The sequence below is a fragment of the Chrysochloris asiatica genome, unplaced genomic scaffold, assembly GCF_000296735.1.
Source record: "Chrysochloris asiatica unplaced genomic scaffold, ChrAsi1.0 scaffold00012, whole genome shotgun sequence".
Lineage (NCBI taxonomy): Eukaryota > Metazoa > Chordata > Mammalia > Afrosoricida > Chrysochloridae > Chrysochloris > Chrysochloris asiatica.
The window spans coordinates 20139638-20165968 of record NW_006408530.1 but is presented as its reverse complement, the minus strand read 5'-3'; the positions used below and the strand labels follow the sequence as shown (position 1 = coordinate 20165968).

General features: G+C 36.6%; 1 protein-coding gene across 1 annotated transcript in view; it reads left to right on the top strand.

Moving 5' to 3' along the window:
- Positions 1-26331, top strand: part of ARHGAP15 (Rho GTPase activating protein 15) — a 1003601-nt gene that overhangs the window by 107684 nt on the left and 869586 nt on the right. The window contains exon 3 of the mRNA XM_006834567.1: positions 20009-20070. Coding sequence (XP_006834630.1) covers positions 20009-20070 — 62 coding nt within the window. The remainder of the gene's footprint in view (positions 1-20008; positions 20071-26331) is intronic.

Here is a 26331-nt window from a genome sequence, read left to right as displayed (position 1 = left end):
GGGAGAAAGATGAGGCTTTCTACTCCCGTAAGGATTTACACCCTCGGAAACCCTGTACAGGGTCGCTATGGGTCGGCTCCGACTCGAAGGCACTTAACAACAACAACAGTCTATATGGGTCTGATGAAAGGAAATGGGGATAGGATTCTTTTAATTCAATAGTAAGTAATTGTTATCATGACTAATTGCAATTGTCACAACTCTAAAAGTAGAAGTTTTGTAACACATAGGCAGGATTAGTTAATGGTACATTCCAGGAACAGGGGACCCTAGGACCATTAAGGGAGAAGAGTATGAGTGGATTGTGTGTGGGACCCTAACCCCAGAAGGGGCAACACCAGAGATTAAGGCAGATATGATGGCATGGAAAGACATAGAAGCTGCGGACTCTAGACTTGTGGATGGAGAAAGGCTCTGTGCTGGCATCCAACAGGCAGGCTTGCAGAATGTGCCCTTTGTTTAAATGATTATATATTCCTGAGTGTTTTTGTATACATAAAAAAAGCAAAAACAAAACCCCAGCAGGAATAGAAGCAAATACTATTAAATGATGATGTATGGGGTGGGTGGTTATAATCATTGCAATGAAAAAAAATACAATAGGATGAGTGCAAAACTGGTGTTCTACCATGTAAACTGTCACTCAGTTCACAATAAAAGCTTTAAAGAAAGAAGATGGAAGAAATAAACTGTCATTGTACCAAAAGGAAATGTTTGATGTTCAGCCATTACAAGACGTAGCATATGATCAAGAGCCAGTGATACTGAAGGAAGAAATTCAAGCTACAATGAAAGTATTCATGAAAAACCAGGCTTCATGAATTCATGGAATACAAATAGAAATCTTTCAGTAAACCAATGCAGTACTTGTGCTCACTGGTCTATTCCAAGATATTTGGAAGACAGCTACCTGGCCAAATGATTGGAAGAGATCCATATTTATGCTCATTCCAAAGAAAGTTGATCCAGCAGAATGCATTTGTTGTTGTTAAGTGCCGTCGAGTCAGTTCCGACCCATAGCAACCCTGTATAGGAATTCCAAGGAGCAGCTGGTGAGCTTGAACTGCCGACCTTGCAGTTTAAATAGCTTTGCAATCTGGTGCATTAACCCACAGTGCCACACCAGGACTCCAGCAGAATGCATATGCATAAATAATCAAATAATATCGTTAATATCACATGCAACTAAAATTTTTTTGTAGAGAATTCTAAATCATTGCAGTAGTAGTACATGGACAGGAAACTGCCAGAAATTCAAGTCAGATTGAGATGAGAGAGTGGAAGTAAGGATATCCATGCTGATGGATCTTGGTTAAAAGCATAGAATACCAGAAAGATGTTTACTTGTGGTGTATTGACTATGCAAAGGCATTCAGCTGCGTGCATCATAAAAACTATGGAACATTGTGAAGAATTGGTATTCCAGAACACTTGATTGTGTTCATGAGGAACTTGTATTTAGATCAAGTGGCAATATTTCAAACAGAATAATGTATACTGAATGGTTTTAAATCAGGAAAGGTGTGCACCAGCATTTGTCCTTTTACCTTATTTATTCAATCTGTATGCTGAGCAAATAATCTGAAAAACTGGATCATAGAGAATACAACATTAAAATTGGGGAAGATTCTTAACAATCTGATATATGCTGATGATGCAACCTTGTTTACTAGATGTGAAGAAGACTTAAAATACTCACTGATGAAGAGCAAAGACTGAAGCCTGCAGCATATGTTGCTCCTCAGTATAAGAAAACAAAAATCCTTACTAATAGACCAATAAATAATATCATAACAAACAGAGAAAAGATTGAAGTTGTCATTTTGGGTTTTTTTGGTCAAATTTTGCTTGGCTCCACAATCAACACTCATGGAAGCAGCAGTCAAGAAATCAAAAAAAGGTATTGCATTAGGCAAAAGCTGCTAGGAAAGATCTCTTTAAAGTGTTAAAGAGTAAATATGTCAGTTTGTAGACCAAAGTGTATCTGATCCAAGCCATGATATTTTCACATTGCTTCATATGCATGTGATAGACAGTGAACAAGGAACGCTGTTGAAGAGTTGATACGTCTGAATTATGGGGATGATGAAGAATATTGTAATTACTAGAGACTGCCAGAAGAATAAACAAATTTTCCTTTGAAGAATTGCAGCCAGAATGCTCCTTAGAAGCAATGATGGTGAGACCTTTGTCTCACTTTGAACATGTTATCAGGAAGGAGCACTCCCACATGCTTAGCAAAGTTCAGGGTCATTGTAAAATTGGAAAATCCCCAACCAAATGGATTGTTACAGTGATAGCAAAGGTGAACTCAAATGTAGCAACAATTGTGAGGGTGGCCCAGGACTGGGCATTGTTTCATTGTGTTGTGCATAGAGTTGCAATGAGTTGCAAATGACATGAGGGCACCCAACAACAATAGCAACAACAATAAATCTTTAAGGTTGACTTTACTTTAAGAGTTGGCTCTTCTTTAGACATATTTTAATTGCATTCCAGTCTGAGGGGCTCATTTTCCAGCATGATTGCTGTTGTTGTTGTTGTTAAGTGCCATGGAGTCGGTTCCGACTCATAGCGACCCTGCACAGGGTTTCTGAGGCTGTAAATCTTTACGGGAGCAGAACGCCTCCTTTTTCTCCCCCGGAACCGCTGGTAGTTTCGAACTGCTGACCTTGCGGTTCACAGCCTGATTTGTAACCACTACGCTACAATAATTTGCTGATGTTTATAAGGTTTTACTGGTGAATTTATTTTAGAAGTAGTTTTCCAGGTCTTTCTTCCTAATCTGTCTTAATCTGGAGGCTCCTGTGAAATCTGTCCACTGTAAGTGACCTTGTTGCTTTTTGAAATATTATTTTCATAGCTACAAATATCACAACACTAGGCAATCCACTACAGTACAACAAACTGGTATAGTAGTACAGTACAACAAACTGATAGCAGACGTATATAGAGGACTTCAAAAAATTCTTGGGAAAATGGAATTAAAATATAATGGATTTTTCCATGAACATTTTGAAGATACCCTCATATATCTATATTGTAAATATTGTTGTTGTTGTTGTTTAGTGCCTTGAATCAGTTCTGACCCATAACGACCCTATATGGGATTTCCTAGAAGTGACTGATGGATTTGAACCATCAACCTTGCAGTCCAAACCAAACTTGTGGTCTGGTGCTTGTTCTACAGTACCACAGCAGGACTCCTACTGAATATGTATATATACACTCAGACATATATATATATATATTTGTTGTTGTTATTGTTAAGTGCTGTTGAGTCAGTTCCAATGCATAGTGACCCTGTATAGAGTTTCCATGGAGCAGCTGGTGAGCTTGAACTACCGACCATACAGTTCAACCATCACCTTTGCAATTCAGCGCATTAACCCACAATGTGCATATATATGTATATGTATACTTTGTGTTATGATTTTATTCAATTTTAATCAATAACTATATATCTAATTATCAATAATGTATGTTATGGCTATATATCTCAATATACCAATCATAGGCTAATTTCAGAGAAATGAAATAGAACATTCAGAAACATTTTTATCAATTACATTCCTATGGCTAAAATTGTTTGTTAATTTACTTATGTATAGTACAATGTCTTGGTGTGGCACTACGGGTTAATGTGCCAGACTGCAAGGTCAGTTTGAACCACAAGGTCTGTAGTTCAAGCTCACCAACCACTCGGAAACCCTACTCAGGGTAGTTATGAGTTGGAACCAACTAGTGGGCACTTTAACAACAACAATAGTTCAATGTCTTGACTCTTCATCTTCAATTCTTTATAAATGAAATTCATTTTGAAGGCCTAACATTATGAATAGTATATTTTTGTTATTGTTTAGTTGCTGTTGAGTTTATATCTGTGTGCTGTTGGTAAGTACTGTTGAATCAGTTCTGACTCATAGTGAGTCTTTATAGAGTTTCTGAGGAGTGGCTGGTGAGCCTGAACTTCCGACCTTGAATTTCAAACTGCCCTTGCAGTTCTGCACATTAACCCCCAGCACCACACCAGGACTCCCTGTGTCTGGGTACTCTATTTAAGGTCAGAAAACTTTGGAATGGTGACATTAAAAAACAAAACTAAAGAAAAAGTAAAACCAATAATGTGTTGGCCTCTTTAGCTTGCAGTATCTCTTTGCCTTTTTCTCCCTGTATAGGTGCATCCTCTGTTGTCTCTCTTCTCTCTGACACACACAGAGACAAAGAGAAAGAAAGTCACCAGCTCTAGAAAGTTTTGGAGTTACCAATCATTTTAATTCTTAATTCTGACTCATATTTCTCTTTGAATATTTTTTATTTGCTGTGTCTTGTGAACACAGATAATATTCAACTTTTAGCCACCAGTCTATATTTAAACTGAATTTCTTTTTTATACTAACTGAAAACAGAAATGCTTATTTTTCCCATACAAATCTTGCTTTTTACTTTCTTCATAAAAGTGGGAAATGACAAAATAAATACCAAATGTCCAAAATAACTTCTGATCAATTTTTAATGTTCTGACATTGTTTAGGCCACAAATTTAAATTATTTCCAGAACCTATCATTTTTCTTCACATCTGCCAAATCTAACCTTAGATTCTTTTAACCTAAACTTCCACCATATAATCTCTCTATAACTCAGACATGCAATAGTTCTTACTCCCCTTATACTCTGTTATTTTAAGTCATTCATAGACTCTTGAAGTAGATTCTCTTGTCTTTGCCTATCAGGATGGGTGACCATTTATAAAATGATATGCAATAAAACACTTCAGAATATAATTAAAAAAAAAAAACCCTTTAAATTGGTATGTTGTTATTGTTGTTAAGTGCTATTGAGTCTGTTTTGACTAGTGCAACCATGCATAGTGTTCTGAGGAATGGTTGGTGGGTTTGAACCGCTGACCTTGTGAGTCACACAGTCTAGTGCTGATCCTACAGCACCACCCCGGGAGTCTTTGATATGTCATTCATTATTTCCAGCGTAAGATTTCTTATTTTGTCCCAATATTTTATGGAATACATTCACATATATCATGTCCTTCATCTTTCATATTCAGGACTCTCCTGGAATATTTCTGAAATCATGAGAGTCCTTGACTTTAGGTATATTGGCAAAACATGCTCTATTATATCCACCCACCTTTTTTATTGGAACATAATTTACTTTAGAAAAATGAACTCTTTCATTGCAGATGCTTTACAGATAATTTTGTCTTCTGGTGGCCATAATTTATCTCTTTATGTTGCCTTTAATAAAGTAGACTATTATTAGCATGAATAAACAGAAGAACTGTTTTTCTCTTAGATATTCACAAAAACTAATTCCCTATTGGAGCCTAAAATTTCTTGAAGCAAATGACCTAGTTCAATATCAACTGAAGTTTTTATGCCACAAAATGTCCTGGTAGAATAGTGGGTTATAAGCTCGACTGCTAACCCCAAGATCAGCAGTTCAAATCTACCAGCCACACCAAGAAAGAAAAATGAGGCTTTCTGTTCCCGTAAAGATTTATAGTCTGAGAAACTCTGAACAGAGTCACTATGCATCGGAATTGACTCTACGGCACAACCACCAACACCAACACCACTTATATCACAGAACATACAATTTCACATGTTTTCAGTGAAATTTACCCACTGTCATTGAGTTGATTCCAACTCACAGCAACCCTAGACAGAATAGAACTGCCCCTTAGAGTTTCCAAGACTGTAAATCTTTACAGGAGCTGACAGCCTTATCTTTCTCCTGCTCAGTGATATTTAAAGACATAAATTATTTTCCAACAATCAACATGGTTACTTTACAAATGCTATAATGTGGTGAAGATATCATATATCAAATATACTGATGGGCATTTTGTTTCCTGATCTTGTATATTCCATAAGACAACTGTTCAGGAGACCTAATTATTTTCAGGGCACTTTTCCTTATCCCTCTAAAGAAATGTTTAGGAAACATATAACCTTACTTATAACATGACAATCTTTATCTTCTTTATTTTTATCAAAAGAGTATAAGACATATCTCTGGATAACCCTGCAGGAGTCAAAAGCCTGTGGCAAATTTTAGAGAATCATTTGCTACCTCCTGAGTGAAGAGATTTCATGAACCAAGCTTAGGAAGTTGCCATGGCTTAGGGGTAAAGCAGGCTTTTGCAGATAAACCTCAAGTCTAAGATTCTACTTTTCAGAGCCAGATATCATCTCGTGGATTAATTAATAGTTGTGAGACATTTTGAGCATGCAGTATTTTCTGACTTTAAGACAAAGAACAGCCACCTTGGGGAAATAATTCTATTGACCAGGCTGTGCTTTCCTTAAATTACAACAATTTCCCAAAACTGCAGTCCTTCAAAAGTCTACCTTCAAGCTGATAGTATTTTAATAACGTTATAAGTTTAAATAATTCTAATAGAAAGGGTTAGAACAAGCACTGGACCATAAGGTCCGTTTGATATGCAAGATCGGTGGTTCAAACCCACCAATTGCTCCTCAGAAACCCTATACAAGGTTACTGTGAGTCAGAACCTACTCAACCCCACTTAACAACAGAAAGGTTCTTCAAGTATTCATTGTTTCATGTGCTCTTCCTGTTTGGAAGCAGAGGCATGCTTATTAGTTCAAGTGATTGCTGAGGAAATTCCTGTGCTAGGTTTTGGGTGTGCATTGATATGCTAAAAGTTGTTGTTAAGTACATTTGGGTTCAGATTCATAGTGACTCTGTATAGGGTTTCTGAGGAGCAAGTGGTGAATTTGAACTGTAGACCTTGTGGTTCGTAACCCAATGCTTATCCTAATAATGAAGTCTTTTCCCTTTAGGAGCTTTCAGGCTTTGCAATAAAGGGAGATAGTAATCAAATAAAAGCATGCATAATTCTGTAATTACAAATTACAAAATGTACTGTAAAGAATAACAGATTTCTACAAAACAGTGAGAGGCTAACTTATTTTAAGTAATCATGAAAGCACTTTTTGAAAAGGACATTTAAGTGGAAATTTGCAGAATGGATAGGTGTTAGCCAAACAGAGAACTGGATGAAGAATGTTCCAAGCACAAGGAAAAAAAAAAGTGCGAAGGACTGGAGGTGGAAACATGTTGCTGCATTTACAAAACTACAAAAAGGTTATTGTGGCTAGACTACAGTAAGTGTGGGAAATGAGGCAAAAGACTTGGCTGAAAGGGACACCGTGTTCAGATTACCAGGAAGCCTGATTTATCAGGAGTATGGAAGCATTTAAACACAAAACAAGTTACAGTAAATCCTCCCATCCATTTTTACATTTGAAGTTCACTCAGCTCTAGAGTAAGGACCAAAAGACACATTCAACAACAACAAAAAAGCTTTTAAAGTTGAGCAATCTTTCCTTCACTATTATCTAGTCCCAAAGGAAGTTATAACAAAATAATTGAATTACACTGATAGATTGTCCAGACAGTAAGCAGGAAAGCCTTTCTTACTGAACTTCGGTGTCCAGTAAAGAAACAGCAACATATTTATATTTAGATCAAAGCCACCAAAAGACAGAATTGAGGGATGAGGAAGAGAAATGGAAGAAAAGGAAGGAAAAATGGGAAACAGAAAATGCCTCCAGAGAATGCAGAAAGTTAGCAAAATATTAAACTGTGCCCTCATCAGCCCATTTCTCAAACACAACTTGGATTTCTCAGTGGTGACCAAAGGCAACACACAGCAAAGGCTCAGAACAAAAGACTTCTGGGTGTTCTAAGAACAACAAATTGGTTGTACAAAATGACATTTTGATGAGTTGGGGCAAATATGTCAAAGGCATGTGGATAAAATTTCCCATGAAATACACAGGGGTTTAAAATGATGGGGAAATGCACTTGGCAGATTTACTATAAATGTGTGCTTTGCCAAACCCAATATTTGAAACATGGCTCAAGACATTTAGCCAATCCCCAAAGTTTAACATGTTCTTTTATCCCAAGAGATAAAACAGGAGAATATCCCTGAAAATTTTGCTCAGCTTGTATGCGGATATGAAGGAGCTGTGCCAGTTTGGTGGTGAAGTGCTTGGGTATTAATCAAAAGGTCAGCAGGCAGTTTGAACTCACCAGCTGCATTGTGGGGAAAACATGTGGCAGTCTGCTTCTACAAAGACTGTTGTTGCTAAGTGCCTTCCAATCAGTTCTACCTTATGGAGACCCTGTATGGGTTTTCTGAGGAGAGGCTGGTGGATTTGAAACATTGACCTTGTGGTTAATAATTCAGTGCTTACTCTACAGCACCACACCCTTGGAAACACTGTAGAACAGTTTAACTTTGACACATGAGGTTGCTATGAGTCTAAATCAATTCAATGGCAATTGGTTATGGGAACTGATTGATTGGACTGATTGAGTGAGTGACTGATTGATCAAAGTGTATTAATAGGATGCAATGAGCAAACCATACCTAACTCTGGTGCATGGTTCAAGAGTAACTTGAAGAACTTCTTTGAGAATTCATGTTTGCTCTTTTCTGGGCTCACCTTATATGAGAAACAGAATAATTTTCTTTGTTTTTATTCAACTCTCTTTTTCATATAATCCTTGTATTCTACTTGAGAACTTTCACTAACCAATTTTTAAGACTATGCATGCATAGTAAATTATGTATTTGTATGTATTTTGCATGTTTCAATAAGCATCTTTTTTTCATTCTTGAGCTGTATTTAAGGTCCTTCTAAAAAGATTAATGCACCATACTGCAGCCATTTGAACTGTAAGTTTGGTGGTTCAAGCTCACCAGCTGCTCCTTGGAAACCCTATACAGGGTCACTATGGGTCAGAACCAACTCGACAGCACTTAACAACAACAACAAAATGAATTTTGAAAAATTGCTTTATATCATCTGTACATAATTGAATTTTCTGGTGTGGCACTGTAAGATAAACCCTGGACTGCAAACCAAAATGTTGGCAGTTCAAACCCACCAGCTGCTCCTTGGAAACCCTGTACAGGATCACTATGAGTCAGAATTGACACGATGGCACATAAGAAACTGATTGAATTTTAATGTGATTTTCTTTCTACTTTTGTTGACATTCTTAATGGATTATGTCCACTAGTAGTCAAAAGATCCAATATAGCAACAAAGACAGATGTGCTATAGAAATAATTGGAAATAAGAAGAAATATGTAATCATTGAGTCCCAAATTTGGAAAAAGGTGCAACCTAGAAAGATTATTAAGGAAAGAAAAACCAAGAGGAAGGAAACAGAGAAATATCGATTTCAGTGACTAGTGAAGCAGTAGAGAAGATATTGAAAAAGGAAAGTTGACACATCAGGAAGAGGTAAAATCCATGTAACCAAATAAGATTGAGTCTTCATTTAACACTTTTAAATAACAACCACCAAAACAAACAAGATTACGATGAACTATTATGATCTATTAAAGTTCAAAAAATGTATTGTATATGCCTTAATATTAAATTGAAAAATAAATAAATGCTGAGTTTGGAAAATCATAGTAGCCTAGGGTTGTCATTATAGGGAGGTGATATAAAATTCTCATAGTAGAAAGCCAGTTTATCATCTAGAAAAGTGTCAAAGGCACCATTCAGGAGGACTTTCACCATTTTGAATTAGAGTCTGTTTCAGTTTTGTTGGTCCAGAAAGTCAAAATAAATAGCTAAACTCACTGCCACTGACTTGATTCTGGCTCATAGTAACCTTGTGTAGGGTTTGAAGACTGAAAATCTTTACAGAAACAGAAAGTCTCATGTTTCTCCTACAGAGTAGCTGGTAGATTTGAACTGTCAACCTTGTGGTTAGTAGTCTAGTGCTTATCTTACAGCAGTACCTGAGCTCCTTCCAAAAAATAAAATTTATCAATATGTTTAATGTCATTTGAGATGATGAGCCATTGAGACTATCTCTCAGTAATTCATTTATAAGAATCTTCTGTATAAACTATAATGCACTTACTGTGGGGAATTTTGATACTATCTAAGTTATCCACATTCTAAATCAAAGTACCTAAGAATCTTAATAAGGAGTCAGAACTTGTTAATGAGCGCAAAATCAGAATAAAGGAGACAATAACAATAACTTAAATACATTAGCAGCAAACATTATAATGCATAAGTACCATGTGGTTTAGTATTGAAAACCAATACTCCTATGAAAATCTAGTCAAAGTCTGTCAAATTCAGAGCATTTTCATTTTAAAAACTTGTTGCTTGGTGGAGTGGTGTAGACAAATCAGTTGTTTGGAATTATACTTCCTATATCTGAGAACAACGTGAACCTTCACATAAAAAATTTCACTGTCAGTATTTGGGATTATAGCCCAGGATGATCTTTTTGTGACTATTGCTATCATTAATCAGAAATTGTCTTCTGTTCTCCTGTCTTGTCCGTCGCCTCCAACGTAGGTTGATAAACAGGTGCTGTCTGGGTACCCCATTACCATTTGTTCTTCTCATCAGTTTCTCAGCACAGTTGTGTCTATTAAGCACTTCCCCAATGCTGACAGATTGGCTGGCATCCAATCTGGACAAATCGCTAATCTTTCCTCCCACTTAAGGTTAAATAGGGTTTCTAGGGGATATTGGACAGATAGCTCAAGAACCCAGACTTAACATTGAAAGATTGACTTTCTTAAGTATGCATAGTTTAGGGAATCTTGCTACTTCAAAGAATTTCAATCTACCCTGAATCTTGGCATGTAGAATCTTAAATTTATATCTAACACTAAATCTAAATCTTATAAATTACTAGAGAAAAAGCCAGCTGAGCCCTGAATGACCAACCTATTAAACTGTAATTTATTGACTATTATCTCTTCAGGCCATGGAAAATAATTAAAATAATTAATTAAGCAATATGTATAAACTCATATTAAAAATACATCGTAATTTTCTGTTTGCCTTAATGCTTCTTTCAACTAATTATGAACTTCCCCAAATAACTGATTTCTAGTGCCTAGAATTTGCTAAGGTATTTCAAAGTATGACAGGAATAACACGATAATTTATTCTAACTCATAGAAATTTTGTTTGCTAGCATGTGATGTAAGTCAAGGCAATGATTTCAGTGTAAGAAGCCCAATTAGAGCTTCCTATCCAGGAGCTCTGGTAGAGTAGTGGTTACAAGTTGGGCTGCTAATCTCAAGATCAGCAGTTTAAAACTACCAGCAGTTCTTTGGGGGGAAAGATGAGGCTTTCTGCTTCTGTAATGATTTGCAGCCTCAGGAATCCTATACATGTATGCTGAGTCAGAACTAACTCCATGGCACATAACCACCCCACGCAGAACAAAAGCTCAGAAGGAGAGAGGGGAGTTTGATAACCAGTAACCCAAATATGGGTTGATGCTTTGGACTGCAAAGTTGGTTTGAACCACAAGGTCAGTGGTTCAAGCTCACCAGCTGCTCCTCAGAAACCCTATACAGAGTTGTTATGGGTCGGAGCCGACTCTTCGACTCTTAACAACAACAACAATAACCCAAATAAAGAGTCCTGGTATGGTGTTGAGGGATAATGTGCTGGTTTACAAGATAAGTTTGAACCACAAGGTCAGAAGTTCAAGCTTACAAACCACTCCTCACAAATCCAATACAGGGTCCTTATGAGTTGGAACTGACTCAATGGCACTTAACAACAACAACAACCCAAATAAAATAATATTAGTTTCTCAAGAGTGAACACTGGGATAAGAACATGACTCAGATCAATCTGTCTTTGCAGTCCCATGAAAGCAAAATAACTTGCATCTTGGAGCCTGTGGAAATTAGCTCATTGAAACTTTATTGAAAGAATGAATTAATGGACAAGAGAAATGAAGTAAGTGAACTTCTGGTCCTCAAATCCTCATATAGAAGTCTCATATATGTATGTAAGTACATGTAGAAAACAAAAATCCTCACCACTGGACCAATAAACAACATTCTTATCAACGGAGAAAAGATTGAAATTGTCAATGACTTCCTTCTTCTTGGATCAACTATCAACACTCACGGAAGCAGTAGTCAATAGATCAGATGACGTATTGCATTAAGCAAATCTGCTGCACAGGAACTTTTTAAAGTGTTGACGAGCAAAGATGTCAACTTGAGGACTAAGGTGTGCCTGATCCAAGCCATGGTATTTTCAATAACCTCATATGGATGTGAAAGCTGAACAGTGAATAAGGAAGATCGTAGAAGAATTGATGCCTTTGAATTGTGGTGTTGGAGGAGAATACTAAAAGTGGGCTGCCAAAAGAACCAATAGATCTGTTTTGGAAGAAGTGCAGCCAGAGTGCTCCTTGGAGGCCAGGATGGCTAAGCTTCGTCTCTCATACTTTGGACATATTGTCAGGAGGGAACAGTCGCTGGAGAAGGATGTCATGCTGGATAAGATGGAGGGTCAGAGAAAAAGAGAAAGACCCCCAATGAGATGGATTGGCCAGGTTGCATCATTGATGGCGTCAAGTGTGGCAGTGGTAGTGAGGTTAGCCCAGGATCAGACATTGTTTCATTCTGCTGTGCATGGGTCACTATGAGTCGGTTCTGACTTGATGACACCTGACAACAACAATATGTAGAAATGTATATGGAGTCCCTGAATGGTGCAATGGGCTAAGTGCATAACTGCTAGCTAAAAGGTTAGTGTTTGGAATCCACCAGAGGCATGTCAGAAGGCAGGCCTGTTGATCTGCTTGTGTAAGGTCATAGCCTTAAAGTCCTTCTATTCTGCATTCATGGAATCACCATAAATCAGAATCTACTCAATAACTAACAGCAACATCAAGAAAAGCATATGCACATATATAAATGATAACATTTACATATGCACATATGTAAATAAACATATGGAGTCCTGGGGTGATGCTGTGGGCTAATGCATCAGACTGCAAAGTCAGTCATTTGAACTGCAAGGTCAGTGGTTCAAACTCACCAGCTACTCCTTGAAAAACCTATACAGGGTCGGAAGGGAATCCACTCAATGACACTTAACAGCAGCAGAAACACATAAATGTATGGCAACTTTTGGTAATAGGCGTAGAGTTTCTTCTAAGGATCGGAAAGACAGCTTGAAATGGTGAGATGAGAGAGAGAGATTAAAATACTACTCAATTCTTCTTCCTTGCTTTTCTTGGGACATCTGTGTAGTCATGACTGGTAACTCTGTTGAATTGACTCAGAACAGTGACAACTGGCTCAGTATGTGTGATGGCAGTATATTGTGTTTATAATATTAGAACATGAGAAATCTATTCACTGACCCAAATTTCAGCTATCCTGAGAAAGGTCCAACAGTGTCCCAAGGAATACTGCTTATAGACTCAAGGAGAGAGAATATTGAGTGTGGGCTACATCTCAAGTCAGCTTGTGCTATTTCTCCCTATAAGAATCTTTGCAGTTTTACTTTCACATTTTTCTCTCCTTTTAGAGAAATGCTAAGTGTTATCAAGTCAATTCCTACTTTATAGTGACCCTGTATAGGGTTTCTAGGAGCAGCTGATGGATTTGGACCACAGTTATATAGTTAGCAATACAGTGCTTATCATATAGCACCAAACCAGGACTCCATCAATAACACATCATTGTTGGTACCAGATGTCCACTCAGAAACCTTTTAGTGATTAATGTTTTTGATGGGTTGAGAGGTATTTTACTTTTTGGATAGGTCAATTCAGATTTTTGGTACAGTATTTTTTTCTTTTTCATTACAAGAAACCTTAAATAAAGCAAGAAATTTCCACTACGGTTATATCATTTCTCAATGTACTTTTGGAAAGAAAGGGGCCTCCTCTGAGATGCTAATTGCTACTGAAAACATCTTTCTTCCAAATATTTGTAGAAATCAGTGATGCCCAAAGTTAAACACTAACTGATTATGAGAGGTTTATGGGGCAGATAAATCAGATTCTCTCGCTCCAGGAGACAGCGGCAGTATATATAGACTAAAGGACAGAAAAGAAAACAAATCAGATGTATTAAAATGCAAGAAGGCACCCCTGAACACCATGTTCCTAAAAATTATCTAAAAATGTTTTCTTAAACTCAGAGTATTGGGGAATATGCTGAAGGGAGAGCAATTTTTTTTCTGTAAGCATAGACATGTAAAACATAATTTGTTATTATTTTCATAAGTCACTCTTATCATTATCTTCATCGTTTATTCAATCAAAACTGCATTTATCATCTGTAGTTTGAAAACTTAGTACTTTGTAATGAGGACTACACAATTAACAAGACAAAAAAAGACTTTGCATATATAAAAGTAATCCTTATAAATAGACAATTGTTATATTAGGTTGACATAACTCATTTATCCCTAAATATCTCTTCTTTTCACCTGGAACATTAGAGATGGTTTTACTATCTTTTTGGCTTGATCAAATATCCTATAAATATTTAAACATCCATTCATTCATCTACTCATTTGTTCAACAATAGTTCTTATTGTGACTATGGGTAACAATAGTTCTTATTGTGCTGGGAATCTAAATATTAAAGCATTATGAACTCACAGTACAGGTGCATAAGCAATCAACTAAGTAGATGATTATAATGCGATGTGATAAGGGCTATGATAGCAGTGATGTCAAAAGGTAAAGGAGGATTCAAGACACGCAGATTTCAAAGTAGGTGCATAGGAATCATCATATAAAAGATCCACAAGTTGAGATGTGAAGTAGATTTAAGAGCTCATGGAATGAAGAGATGACTAGCCTCTTAAATGTATAACAGTCAGAAAGAAAGCATGTAAAGTCGCATGGGGGAAAATGGTTCACTGGTATTAGCCATGTGGCTTCTCTAAGCTCATGGCACATAGTAGGGATGATGGGCAATGGTGGTAACTCAGAGTGAAAATGGGGGACACAGGTTAAGGATTTTGGATGGTGCTGTTGGGCAGATGTGGGGGGGCGGATAGAAATGGAGCACTAAGAAAGTAACTCAATAATTATAGACTTTTTAGAACTCAATATATCACAATTCATATTGTGCATTTATTATATGTTGAAGCAAAAAACCAATTTGCTGTTTGATCATTGAGAAAATTTCAGGCATATTTAAAGACAACTGTTGTTGTTAAATAAAACTGCTGCTGTTTTTGTTGTTGTTAGGTGCCACTGAGTCAGTTTGTTTTCTTTATATAGTGAAGGCTGGAATCTTCTTGACCTGCATTAGTAAATATTTTAAATCCTCTTCACTTCCAGCAAGCAAGTTTGTGTCATCTGTACATCATAGGTTGTTAATGAGTCTTCTTCCAATCCTAATGCCATGTTCTTCTTCATATCATCCAGCCTCTAGAACTATTTTATTAGCATACAGGTTAAATAATTGTGATGAAATGATACAACCCTGGTGCACACCTTTCCTGATTTCAAACCATTGAGTATCTCCTTATTCCATTCTAACAACAGCCTCTTGGTCTATGTACAGGTTCCTTATGAACACAATTAAGTGTTCTGGAGCACTTATACTTCACAATGATATCCATAGTTTGTCATGATTCACACATCAAAAGCCTTTGCATAGTTAATAAACCACTTCCGTTATTCTCTGCTTTAAGCCAAGGTTCATTTGATGTCCACAATGATATCTCTAGTTCCATGTCCTTCTCTGAATCCAGCCTAAATTTCTGGCAGTTGTCTGTGGATGTTGTGTTGCAACTGTTTTGAATTATCTTCAGCAAAATTTTACTTGCATACGATATTAATGATATTGTTTTATGATTTCTATATTCTGTTGGATCACCTCTCCTTGAAATGGGCACAAATATGGATCTCCTCCAGTTGGTTGGTCAGCTAGCTGTTTTCCAAATTTCTTGGTATAGATGAGTGAGTGCATCCAGTGCTGCATCAGTTTGTTGAATGGTTTACATTTGTATTCTGTCAAATTCCTGTAGCTTTGTTAGGAAGGACCAGTCACTGGAGAAGAATATCATGTTTGGTAAGGTGGAGGGTCAGAGAAAAAGAGGAAGACCCCCAGTGAGTTGGATTGGCCAAGTGGCAGCATGGCTTACAGTAGTGAGGTTGGCCCAGGATAAGACAGTATTTCCTTCTGCTGTGCATAAGGTCGCTATGGGTTGGTACCAACTCGATGGCAGTTAACAAAAAAACAATGACTCTGGGTATTCCTTACATCTTCTTTTGATGTTTCCTGCACCATTCAAGATTTTGTCTATGTTGTTGTTGTTATTGTTAAGTGCCACACAAGGATTCCATTTTGCCCAAATAATCCTTCAATATCACAAGTAAAAACTTGATTTTTTTCTTTGGTTCTTTCAGACTGAGAACTACTGAGCATGTTCTTCCCTTTTGATTTTCTAATTCCAGATCTTTGCACATTTCATTATAATTCTCAAATTTTTCTTTTTGAACTGCATTTTGAAATTTTCTTTTAGCACTTTTACTTCCCCATATCTTCTATTCACTTTAGCTTCTTTCTCTATGCTCAAGAGCAAGTTTCATAGTCTCTTCTGACGTTCATCTTGGTATTTTCTTTCTTTCTTGTCTTTTTCATGACCTTTTGCTTTCTTCCTGTATGATGTTATTGATGTCATCCCACAATTCTGGTCTTTGGTCACTATTGTCTAATGCATCAAATATGTTCTTGAAATGGTCTCTAAATTAATGTCGGATATATTCATTTTTTGGTTCTCATGGTCTTGGTTTAATTTTCTCCAGTTTCAACCTGAACTTGCATATGAACAATTGATGTTCCACAGACTGTTCCACAGTGTGCCCATGCCCTTGTTTTGACCAATGATTTTGAGCTTTTCCTCCATCTCTTCCCACAGATACAGTCACTTTGATTCATGTGTATTCTATCTGGTTAAATCCATGTGTATATTGTTTAAAAAAGGTATTTGCAATAAAGAAGTTGTTGGTCTGGCAAAATTCTGTCATGTGATTTCCAGAATCATTTCTATCACCAAGACTGTATTTGTCAAGTACTGATTCTTCCTCAGCTTCCAATCTTTGCTTTCCAACCACCAGTAATAATCAATGCATCTTTATTGCATGTTTGATCATTTTTCAGACCACAGAAGTTGGTAGAATTCTTCAATTTATCATCAGTGGCTTTAATTATTGGAGTAAATTTGAATAATAGTGGTATTAACGGGCCTAGATATTATCCTATTACAGACAGCATTATATTTCAATATAAATTTTCTTTTTGACAATGACTGTAACACCATTCCTCTTGAATTTGTTGTTCCTGGAATAGTAAACCACGTGATTGCCTGAGTCAGAATGGCCAATACCAGTCCATTTGAGCTCATTAATGCTTAGAATATCGATGCTTACCTGTTCCATTTCATTTTTGACAATGTCCAGCTTTCCTAGATTCATGCTTTGTACATTTCATGTTCCAATTATAAGTGGATGTTTACAGCTGTTTCTCCTCATTTTGAATTGTGCCCCATTAGCCAGTGAAGTTCCTGAAAACTTTGCTCTATTTGCATCATATGGTCAACTCTGCTTTGAGGAAACTGCCTGTCGTATTTGGAGTATCTTCCAACCTGAGAGGATTGTCTTCACACCATGTATCTGAAAATTTTGCTGTTATTCATAAGGTTTCCAGTGCTTAAACATCTCCTTCTTCCTGATAGTCTGGAAGCTCCATGGAAACCTGTCTACCATGGGTGACCCTGCTTGTATTTAAAATATTGGTGGCATAGCTTTCAGCATAATAGTACATGCAAGCCACATAGTAGGACAAACTGACAGAGGAGTTTGGGATTCTAAATCCTAGGCCTGTTTAAATACAAATAGGACAGGAATCAAATCCTCATCATGGAAAAGATAATGAGATGATACTACAAAGTATCTTGATAGCTGAATGTTAATTGTTCCTTGTGCAAATGACCTTCAAGGTTCAACTGGCTTAGTTATGTTATTCCATTTCATTCTTTCTGCTCCCTGTCTTCAATGATGCATAGGGAAATAGGGCTCAGTGGTAAAAAGGAAAAACTTCTCAAGGATGATTGGTAAAAATAAGATAGAAATAAAATTAATCATTCAAAAAAAATTTTAAACAACCTCAATCTTAAATGCTGCTGACATAGTTTATGTACAACGAAACACAGCATGTGACTTAGTTCTTGGGTTTGAAGGTTTAGTGTATGGTGTCATAAAACATCCCAGTGAATTGATCTAAAAATATCTTTAGTGCTTTGTTCTAATTCCTCCTTCATAGTTCATGGGGTCTTATAAGCATTTAAGAGGTCATTCAACGTACAATAGTAGGTTTCTATTTTCCTGGAGCAATATGAGAGGAACGAGAGCCAGAACCAGGAGGAAGAAATGCGTGTCTACATAATGGACTCCAAAAGCATGGGCCTCCTTTGCCAGGAAACAAGAACTGGATTATGTCTGAACATTACTGATCATTTTGATCAAAGATTCTATAGAAGTATCCGGATCCAAAGGGAAAACTACAGAACAGAAATTCAATTTCTTATGGAATCTAGGTTTTTTAGAGCGTTGGAGGACTGCTTAATCCCTGAAACTTTTACCCTGAAGATAATCGTTAAACTCTAAACCAAAAATAGCTCCTGCAATGTTTTTAAAGCCAAGTCATCATTTAGCTTAACTTGAACATTGTGCTCTTTTAGGACCTGTACATATGGAATCAAATTGACCGCGGTGACTAAAAGATTAGATAGCAACCTTACCAGGCAACTTTGTCATTGTTGTTGTTTGGTGTCATTGAGTTGGTTCCAACTCGTAGTATCCTATGCACAACAGAACAAAACACTGCACAGTCCTTCACAATCCTCACAATCATTGGTAAACTTGAGCCCATTGATGCTTCCACTGTGCCAATCCATCTTCTTGGGGGTCTTCCTCTTTTTCACTGACCCTCCACTTTACCTACCATGATGTTCTTCTTTACGGACTGGTCCCTCCTGATAATATTCGAAATAAAAGAGACAAAGTCTTGGAGTTCTGACTTTTAAGGAGCATTCTTGTACTTCTTCCAACACAGACTTTTTTGTTCTTCTAGCAGTTCATGATACTTTTAATATTATTCTCCACACTACAGTTCAAATGCATCAATTCTTCTACAGTCTTCCTTATTCACTGTCCAACTTTCACATGCATATGAAGCTATTGAAAATGCCATGGCTTGGGTTAGGTGCACCTTAGTCCTCAAACTTACACCTTTGTTCAGGAACACTTTAAAAAGGTCTTGTGAAGCAGATTTGCCTAATACAATACATCGTTTGATTTCTTGATTGCTGTTTTTATATGAGTGATAATAGTGAATGCAAACAAAATGAAGTTTTTGACAACTTCAATCTTTTCTTCATTTATCATGGTGCTATTTATTGGTCTAGTGGTGAGGATTTTTGTTTTTTTTTATTTTGAAAAGAAACATACCTAAGGCTGTGGTATTAGACCTTCATCAGTAAGTATCTTAAGTTCTTTTCATTTTCAGAAAGCAAGGTTGTATCATCTGCATATCACAGGTTGTTAATGAGTCTCCCTCCAGTCCTGATGCCACATTGTTCTTCAATTAATCTGGTTTCTCAGATGATTTGTTCAGTGTACAGATTGAACAAGTATGGTGAAAGAATACAACCCTGGTGCACACCTTTCATAATTTTAAACCATTCACTGCTCCCCTTGTTAATGGGGAGGAACAACTCAGAAAATGAGGGTGACGACTATTACACAGCTAGAAGAATGTGTAATATTAAATATCACTGGATTGTACACATAGAAACTGTTTAGTTTGTGTTGGGTTTGCTATATATATATATTTGACAATAACTACAACAACAAACATAAAATAACTAATAAAAAAGAAACTGAATAAATGTATATATAACAAATCATTCCCAATCTTCTTCATAATCTGACTTTTGGAAATTTAGCTTGTAATAACTATGGTCTTACAGGCACTTCCCATAAGCTAAATATGCATTTTTAGTGAAGTTCTGTGACTGAAAACTTCTGTCACTGCAATGAATGTTGGAATGGATAGGTTCATTCAAACTATTAATGCATAGGAATTTATCAGTCTTAACACATGCATTCTTCTTGCAGATGGTTGAAAAGGAAGGTTATCTTCAAAAAGCTAAAATTGCAGATGGAGGAAAGAAACTAAGGTAATAAAAGTTCCTTAATTCAGTTTTATATAACTATACTAGTTGCTTGTACTCTCAACTTGTGTCACTGCTCTTATAAGTTCCTAGGGTATAGGACTAGTCTCCCTTGTTATTACGATGATGAATACTGTTCTTATTAGAATTATAGAGTTTTCAAAGAAAGTTCTACATTCTACGTTGAGCCGAATTTATGCATGAAGCGATTTGTTTTTTTTCTCCTGAGCCTTGAAATCTAAAAAAAAAATTGACAAGTAAATGAGATTAAGGGTCCTGATTCTGCTTGGGAGACCTAATGGACTCTGTCAGTACATAAAAAAAATACTTACGTTTCATTATAAACATAATTTTTGAAGGGTGGATTTGAGATTTATTTGTAAAAAATGCAATTGTCAGATAAGAGTTGGAAGTTACTTCATTTTGAGTAGAAATAAACACAAGGTTGTTGTTGAGGCTAGCTGCTGTCAAATTGGCTCATGACTCATGGAGACCCCCTGTACAAAGAAATCCAACCATCATCCATTGTGGTCCATAGGGTTTTCATTACCAGACCTAGCTTCCTAATCTACATTAGTTGGAAGCTCCAACAAAGCCTATTAAAAGTCAAAACAACAGCAAACCTCCACTCTGGTGGCTGTGCTTTGAGTTACATTGCCTGGAAGTAATGAATGTGAGATAAAAATTCTACCATTGAACTATCACTGTTCCCAGTGAACACAAGATAGGCAAAGGAAAATAGACAAGGGAATAAGAACATCCTAGACTACAACAACCAAAACCTGAAAAAAAAAACACCAAAAAGCAGATTGATAGGAGGACAGAATGAGGTGATGGTCATGTTGTACATATGGGGTATTTAGAAATAAATTAATTGAATAATAATCTACCCTTTTAATTTTTGCTAATGTAGTTTTTATATTTTAGGCCTATTCCATATTGTATTTCTACACAACTAATATGTGCCTTCTATGTTTATTTGCCAACTGCTCCCTGCCCCCATGGGTATTTTTATAAGTACTGCTATGCCTTTTTATTGATTGATTTTTACATGTAGAACAAAAAATTAGCATAGCACATTTACAAAAATACCTCCTTCTGGGGGGAGGGAGTGATTGGCAAAAAATATAGAAATCCTATACAATTTCTGTTAGAATCTGGTACTTATCTTTTTGCTAAGCTGTGAAATTCAAGCTACAGAGGTATATAGAAATATTTCAAATTGGGAGACAAAGCATTTATTCATGAATTCATTACTAACAGTAAAAACCATATAGGATAAATGTACTAATTAACTCTACAATGGGACACCTGTTAATTGTATAATGTAGTTCATTAATAGAATGACACTCTGGCCAACACCAGACAATAAAGTATTCTTTTATTTGCTAGCTGTAATGAGATATGTATATATTTATTTAAAACATCTAAAACTGAGGAATAATGCATCTAACATTTCACTGCTCAAAGTAGCTATTTTAATCTTAAATAACAAATTCTATTTTCTGCCCATATTTAGTTTTTTTAGAGGAGAGTGTGTAAGGCTTCTGAATTCTGTCCTACACTGTTCCCTGCAGGGGTCACACAGCCTCCCTCCCTTAAAATGTCCAAGAGAGATTCACAGGAGGCAAGATCATATCCAAGACTGCTTTAAGAGCCTGGGCTGTTGTTAAGTGTCATTGAGGCGATTCCAACTCATAGAAACTCTGTGTATGGTTTCCAAGGAGCTACTGGTGGGTTTGAACTGCCAACTTTGTGGTTATCAATCCTGTGCTTATCCTACAGCACCATATCAGGACTCCATGCTTTGGAAGAAATGCTTATAGGTCTACTTACAAAAAATTAGCTGTTGAAACTATTATGGAGCACAGTTCTACTCCAACACATAGGTATTGCCATGAGTCATAAACAGCAACTGGTAAAATCGATCTAAGAATTCCTCTTAACACAGAGGCCAAGTTCAGAAGTGTAGGCTGTTGTTAAGTGTTGTTGAGTCGATTCCAACTCATAGCGACATTGCATGTGGTTTCCAAGGAGTGGCTGGTGAGTTTGAACTACTGACCTTGCAGTTCAAACTGACCTTGCTGTCCAGTGCTTGTCCTACAGCACTATACCATTACCCACCAAAAGCTGAACTGGGCCTCAGTGTCAAGATGATTTCTTGGATTTGATTTTTATTTTAAGTTTTGTTGTGAATTGAGTGATAGTTTACATGAGAGAACATCAGTTTTACACTCATCCTATCGTATTTTGTTCCATTGTAATGATATAATTGTATTTGATTTTACTAGTTACTAATTATGATTCACGGGTGATCCCTTATGTGTCAGAGTACAAGTGTACTCCATTGAATTTTCAATGGCTGATTTTTTGGAAGCAGATCTTCAGGCATTTCTTTCAAAGCATCCTTAGCAGCCAACTATGCTAACAGTTAATAACATTCAGAGTGAAAAAAATATTTTAAAATGACACCAAACATTCCTTCCACAGCACTCTCTACTTCTCATCTGAGTTTGATAATTCATTGCAATGACCAACCAGAACTCAGATACCATACATACAGTTATGGGGTTTATTAAAGAAGTTGCTGTTGTTGTTAAGAGTTCAGTTGGTTCTGGCACATAGCAACACTGTATAGGATTTCTGAGCTGGTGGTTTTGACTCACCAACATTGTGGTTAGTAATCCAGTGTTTATCCTACGGCACCACACCAGGACTCCCTTAAGGAAGTTAACAGGTTACAATTCAAGGTTAGAGATTCTCAGAGCCCAGTTCTTCCAGTCAGGACAGCCTCAACCATGCCCACAGGAAGCCCTCTCTCTAACTGGGCAATGTTACAAAGCTCTTTTGTTGTTGTTGTTGTTAAGTGCCATGGAGTCAGTTTCAACTCATAGCAACCCTGCCTAGAATTTCCAAAGAGAGGCTGGTGGGTTTGAATCACCAACATTTTGATTAGCAGTCCAGTGTTTATCCTACAGCACCACACCAGGACTTGTAGGACTGCAGAAAAATGTTAAAGGGCACTCCATTCTGCTATAAGGCTCAGTCAAAGGCACTAAGAGATGCCTCCATGGATCAGCAAACCTAGTTCCCTAATTAAGTGCCTGGAGACACCCCATTCCACAAGTAAGCCTACTGCCCAAAGGTACTCAGCTTTATTTGCTCCTTGGAAACCCTAATACAGGGTCACTATGAGTTGGAACCAACTCGACAGCACTTAACAACAACAACAATGGCTAATATGGGGTAAGCACTGGACTGTAAACCCCAAAGCTGGTGGTTGAAGCTCATCAGTCTCTTAGCAGGCAAAAGATGAGACTTTCTGCTCGCACAAAGATTTACAGCCTCAGAAACCCTAGAGTCACTAAGAGTCAGAACCAACTCAATGGCACTCAATGACAATAATGGCTAATGCTTCAGAACATTTCTTCTTGAGTTTGTTGGCCACCTGAATGTTTTTTACCCAAATTTTAATTGGATTACTTATTTTATTTGTTGCTGATGTGTTGAAATTTTCTATGTATATTTTTATTGCATTATTTATATCTGTGTTGCTGAGATGTTGAAGTTTTCTGTATAGTTTGCCCACTTTTTGACTGAGTTATTTTTCTGTTTGTTGTGAGATTCTGATATTTTCTATATACTTTAGACATTAGTTCCTTGTCTAAGATGTTTGTGGCCAAAAAATTGTTTCCAGGCTGTCACTTCTCTTCTTACTCTTTTGGTGAAATCTTTTGATGAACATCAGTGTCAATTATAAGGAGATACCAGTAGTCCTGGTGTGGTACCATGGGATAATACACTGGACCACAAGATCAGTGGTTCAAATTTACCAGCTGCTCCTCCAAAATTCTAAGGTTACTATGAATCACTACAGACTTGAAAGCACTTAAAAACAATAACAACCAATTATCTAGTTTGTCTTCTGCTGTTTGTTTTCAGTTATGCTTTATAGTGTCTTTTTGCCATACATTAGGGTCCCTAAGTTGTCCCTATTTATTCTTTGATGGTCTTTATAATTATATGTTTTGTATTTAGGTTTGATTTTTCTGGAGCTTCTTTTAAGTATGATGTGAGATATTGGTTCTGTTTCACTTTTGTGCAAATAGATAACCAATTTTGCCAAGACCATTTGTTAAAGATACTGTCTCTTCCTTATTTACATAGTTTCTGCCCATTATTAAAAATGAACTGTCCACAGATAGATGGAGTCACTTCTGGATTCTAAATTCTGTTGCATTGATCTATGTGTTTGCCCTTGTACGAGTATCAACCTGTTTTCACTACCATGACTGTGTGGTAGGTCTTGAAGTCAGGAAGTGTGAGGTCTCCTCCATTTTCCTTCATTAGTTTCCTTTAGTTGTCTTCTTTGCTTATCCAGAATCTCTTTCCTTTTCATATAAAGTTGATGATTATTTTTGCCATTGCTTTAAACAACAATGTTGGAATCTGAATCGAGATTACCTTATATCTGTAAATAGCTTTGGATACTATTAATATTTTCACAATATTAAGTCTTCCTCTCTATGAGGATAGTATAGCCTTCCATTTGTGGAGGTCTCTTGATTTTCCTGATTTAGTGATTTCTAGTTTTCTTTATATATATCTTTGTATATCTGGTTAGATTTATTCATAAGTAGTTGATCTTTGGTTGTCTATAGTACATGGCATTTTTTCCCTGAATTCTTTTCAGAGTTCTCATTGCTAGATATTTTACATAGATGTTTTATTTGTTTTGTCATAGGCTATAGACAGATTCTACCACTTGTCAGTTATTTTGCCATTCTGTGATAGCTGTGTGTGGCTGGAAGCTATGCCACTGGTATTTTAAAAAGAAGCAATGTCACTCATAGTGGACAGGTTTCAGTAGAACTTCCAGAATAAGGCAGACAAAAAAGGAGAGGTGGACCACTTCTGAATGGTTACTCACTGAAAACTGTATACATAACAGCAGAGCATGCCAGATATTGTGCTAGAAGATGAGTCCCTCAGGCTAGAAGGCACAAAAAATATGATTTGGAAAGAGCTGCCTCCTCAGAGTAGAGTAGACCTTAATGACATGGATGATGTTAGGCTTTTGGGACCTTCATTTCTTGATGTGGCACAGCTGAAAATGAGGAGAAACAGTTGCAAACATTAATAACTTTACTTAAGTTAACTTGTTTCTAACTCCTCCTATCTTCAACAAAATTGCATCACAGACAGAAATGTCTACTTACAAATCTTTGTAAGCGCTTATAACAAGAGTGAAATAATAATGGCTTGTTTGGTAGTAAGGTGCACACATCAATAAATTCAGTGAGAGCAGTTGCCAGACTTCTCTCTAGAATGACAGCAGCAGCACATGCTATCTCTGCAATGAAGAAGGACTTCCATTTCCTCTTATTATCCAATTTTTCAGTTTTGCCTAATTAATGACTTTTGAATGTTCTCAGTGCTACATTTGTTTGTGTTTCTTTGGTTAGTATTGCATTTAAAAATCATTTCATATACTTAGAGTCATTCTTCATCTGCACCTTTTCTTTTGAGTTTCTTGCTTTTGGTTGTCATTTTGAATTTGTGGTAACTCTTAGTATATTCTAAATGATAACATCTTGTTCATTTTGGACATTCTCATAGTCTCTCATCTATTTACTTTGCCTATGGGAGTCCTGGTGTGGTGCTGTAGGATTAAAATTGGACCACAAGGTCAGTTCGGACCACAAGATCAGCGGTTCAAACTCACCAGCCATTTCTCAGAAAACTTATATGGGTCAAGAAATCAAAGGACATATTGCATTTGACAAATCTTCTGCAAAATAACTCTTTAAAATGTTAAATAACAAGATGTTACTTTGAGGGCTACTAAGGTATGCCTGACCCAAGCCATGATGCTTTCAATGTCCTCAAATGCATCTTAAAGTTGGACAATGAATAAGGAAGATAGAAAAATCAATGTATTTGAATTATGCTGTTGGAGAATATTGAAATACTGAAAGTACCATGGACCCACCTGATAGAACTTAACAACAATTGTAGACCATGATGACAGAAATCTTTAAACTTTGTCTATGTTATTCCATAATTTTATTCTTTACAGTGCATTTTTTTTTTTGTAAACACTTTACTGATTAATACAGATACAGCTACAATCATACATTGACAGAGAACTTCCAGAGTTTCAAGCTAGATTCAGAAGAGGATGTGGAACGAGGGCTATCATTGCTGATGTCCGATGGATCTTGGCTGAAAGCAGAGAATACCAGAAGGATGTTTACCTGTGCTTTA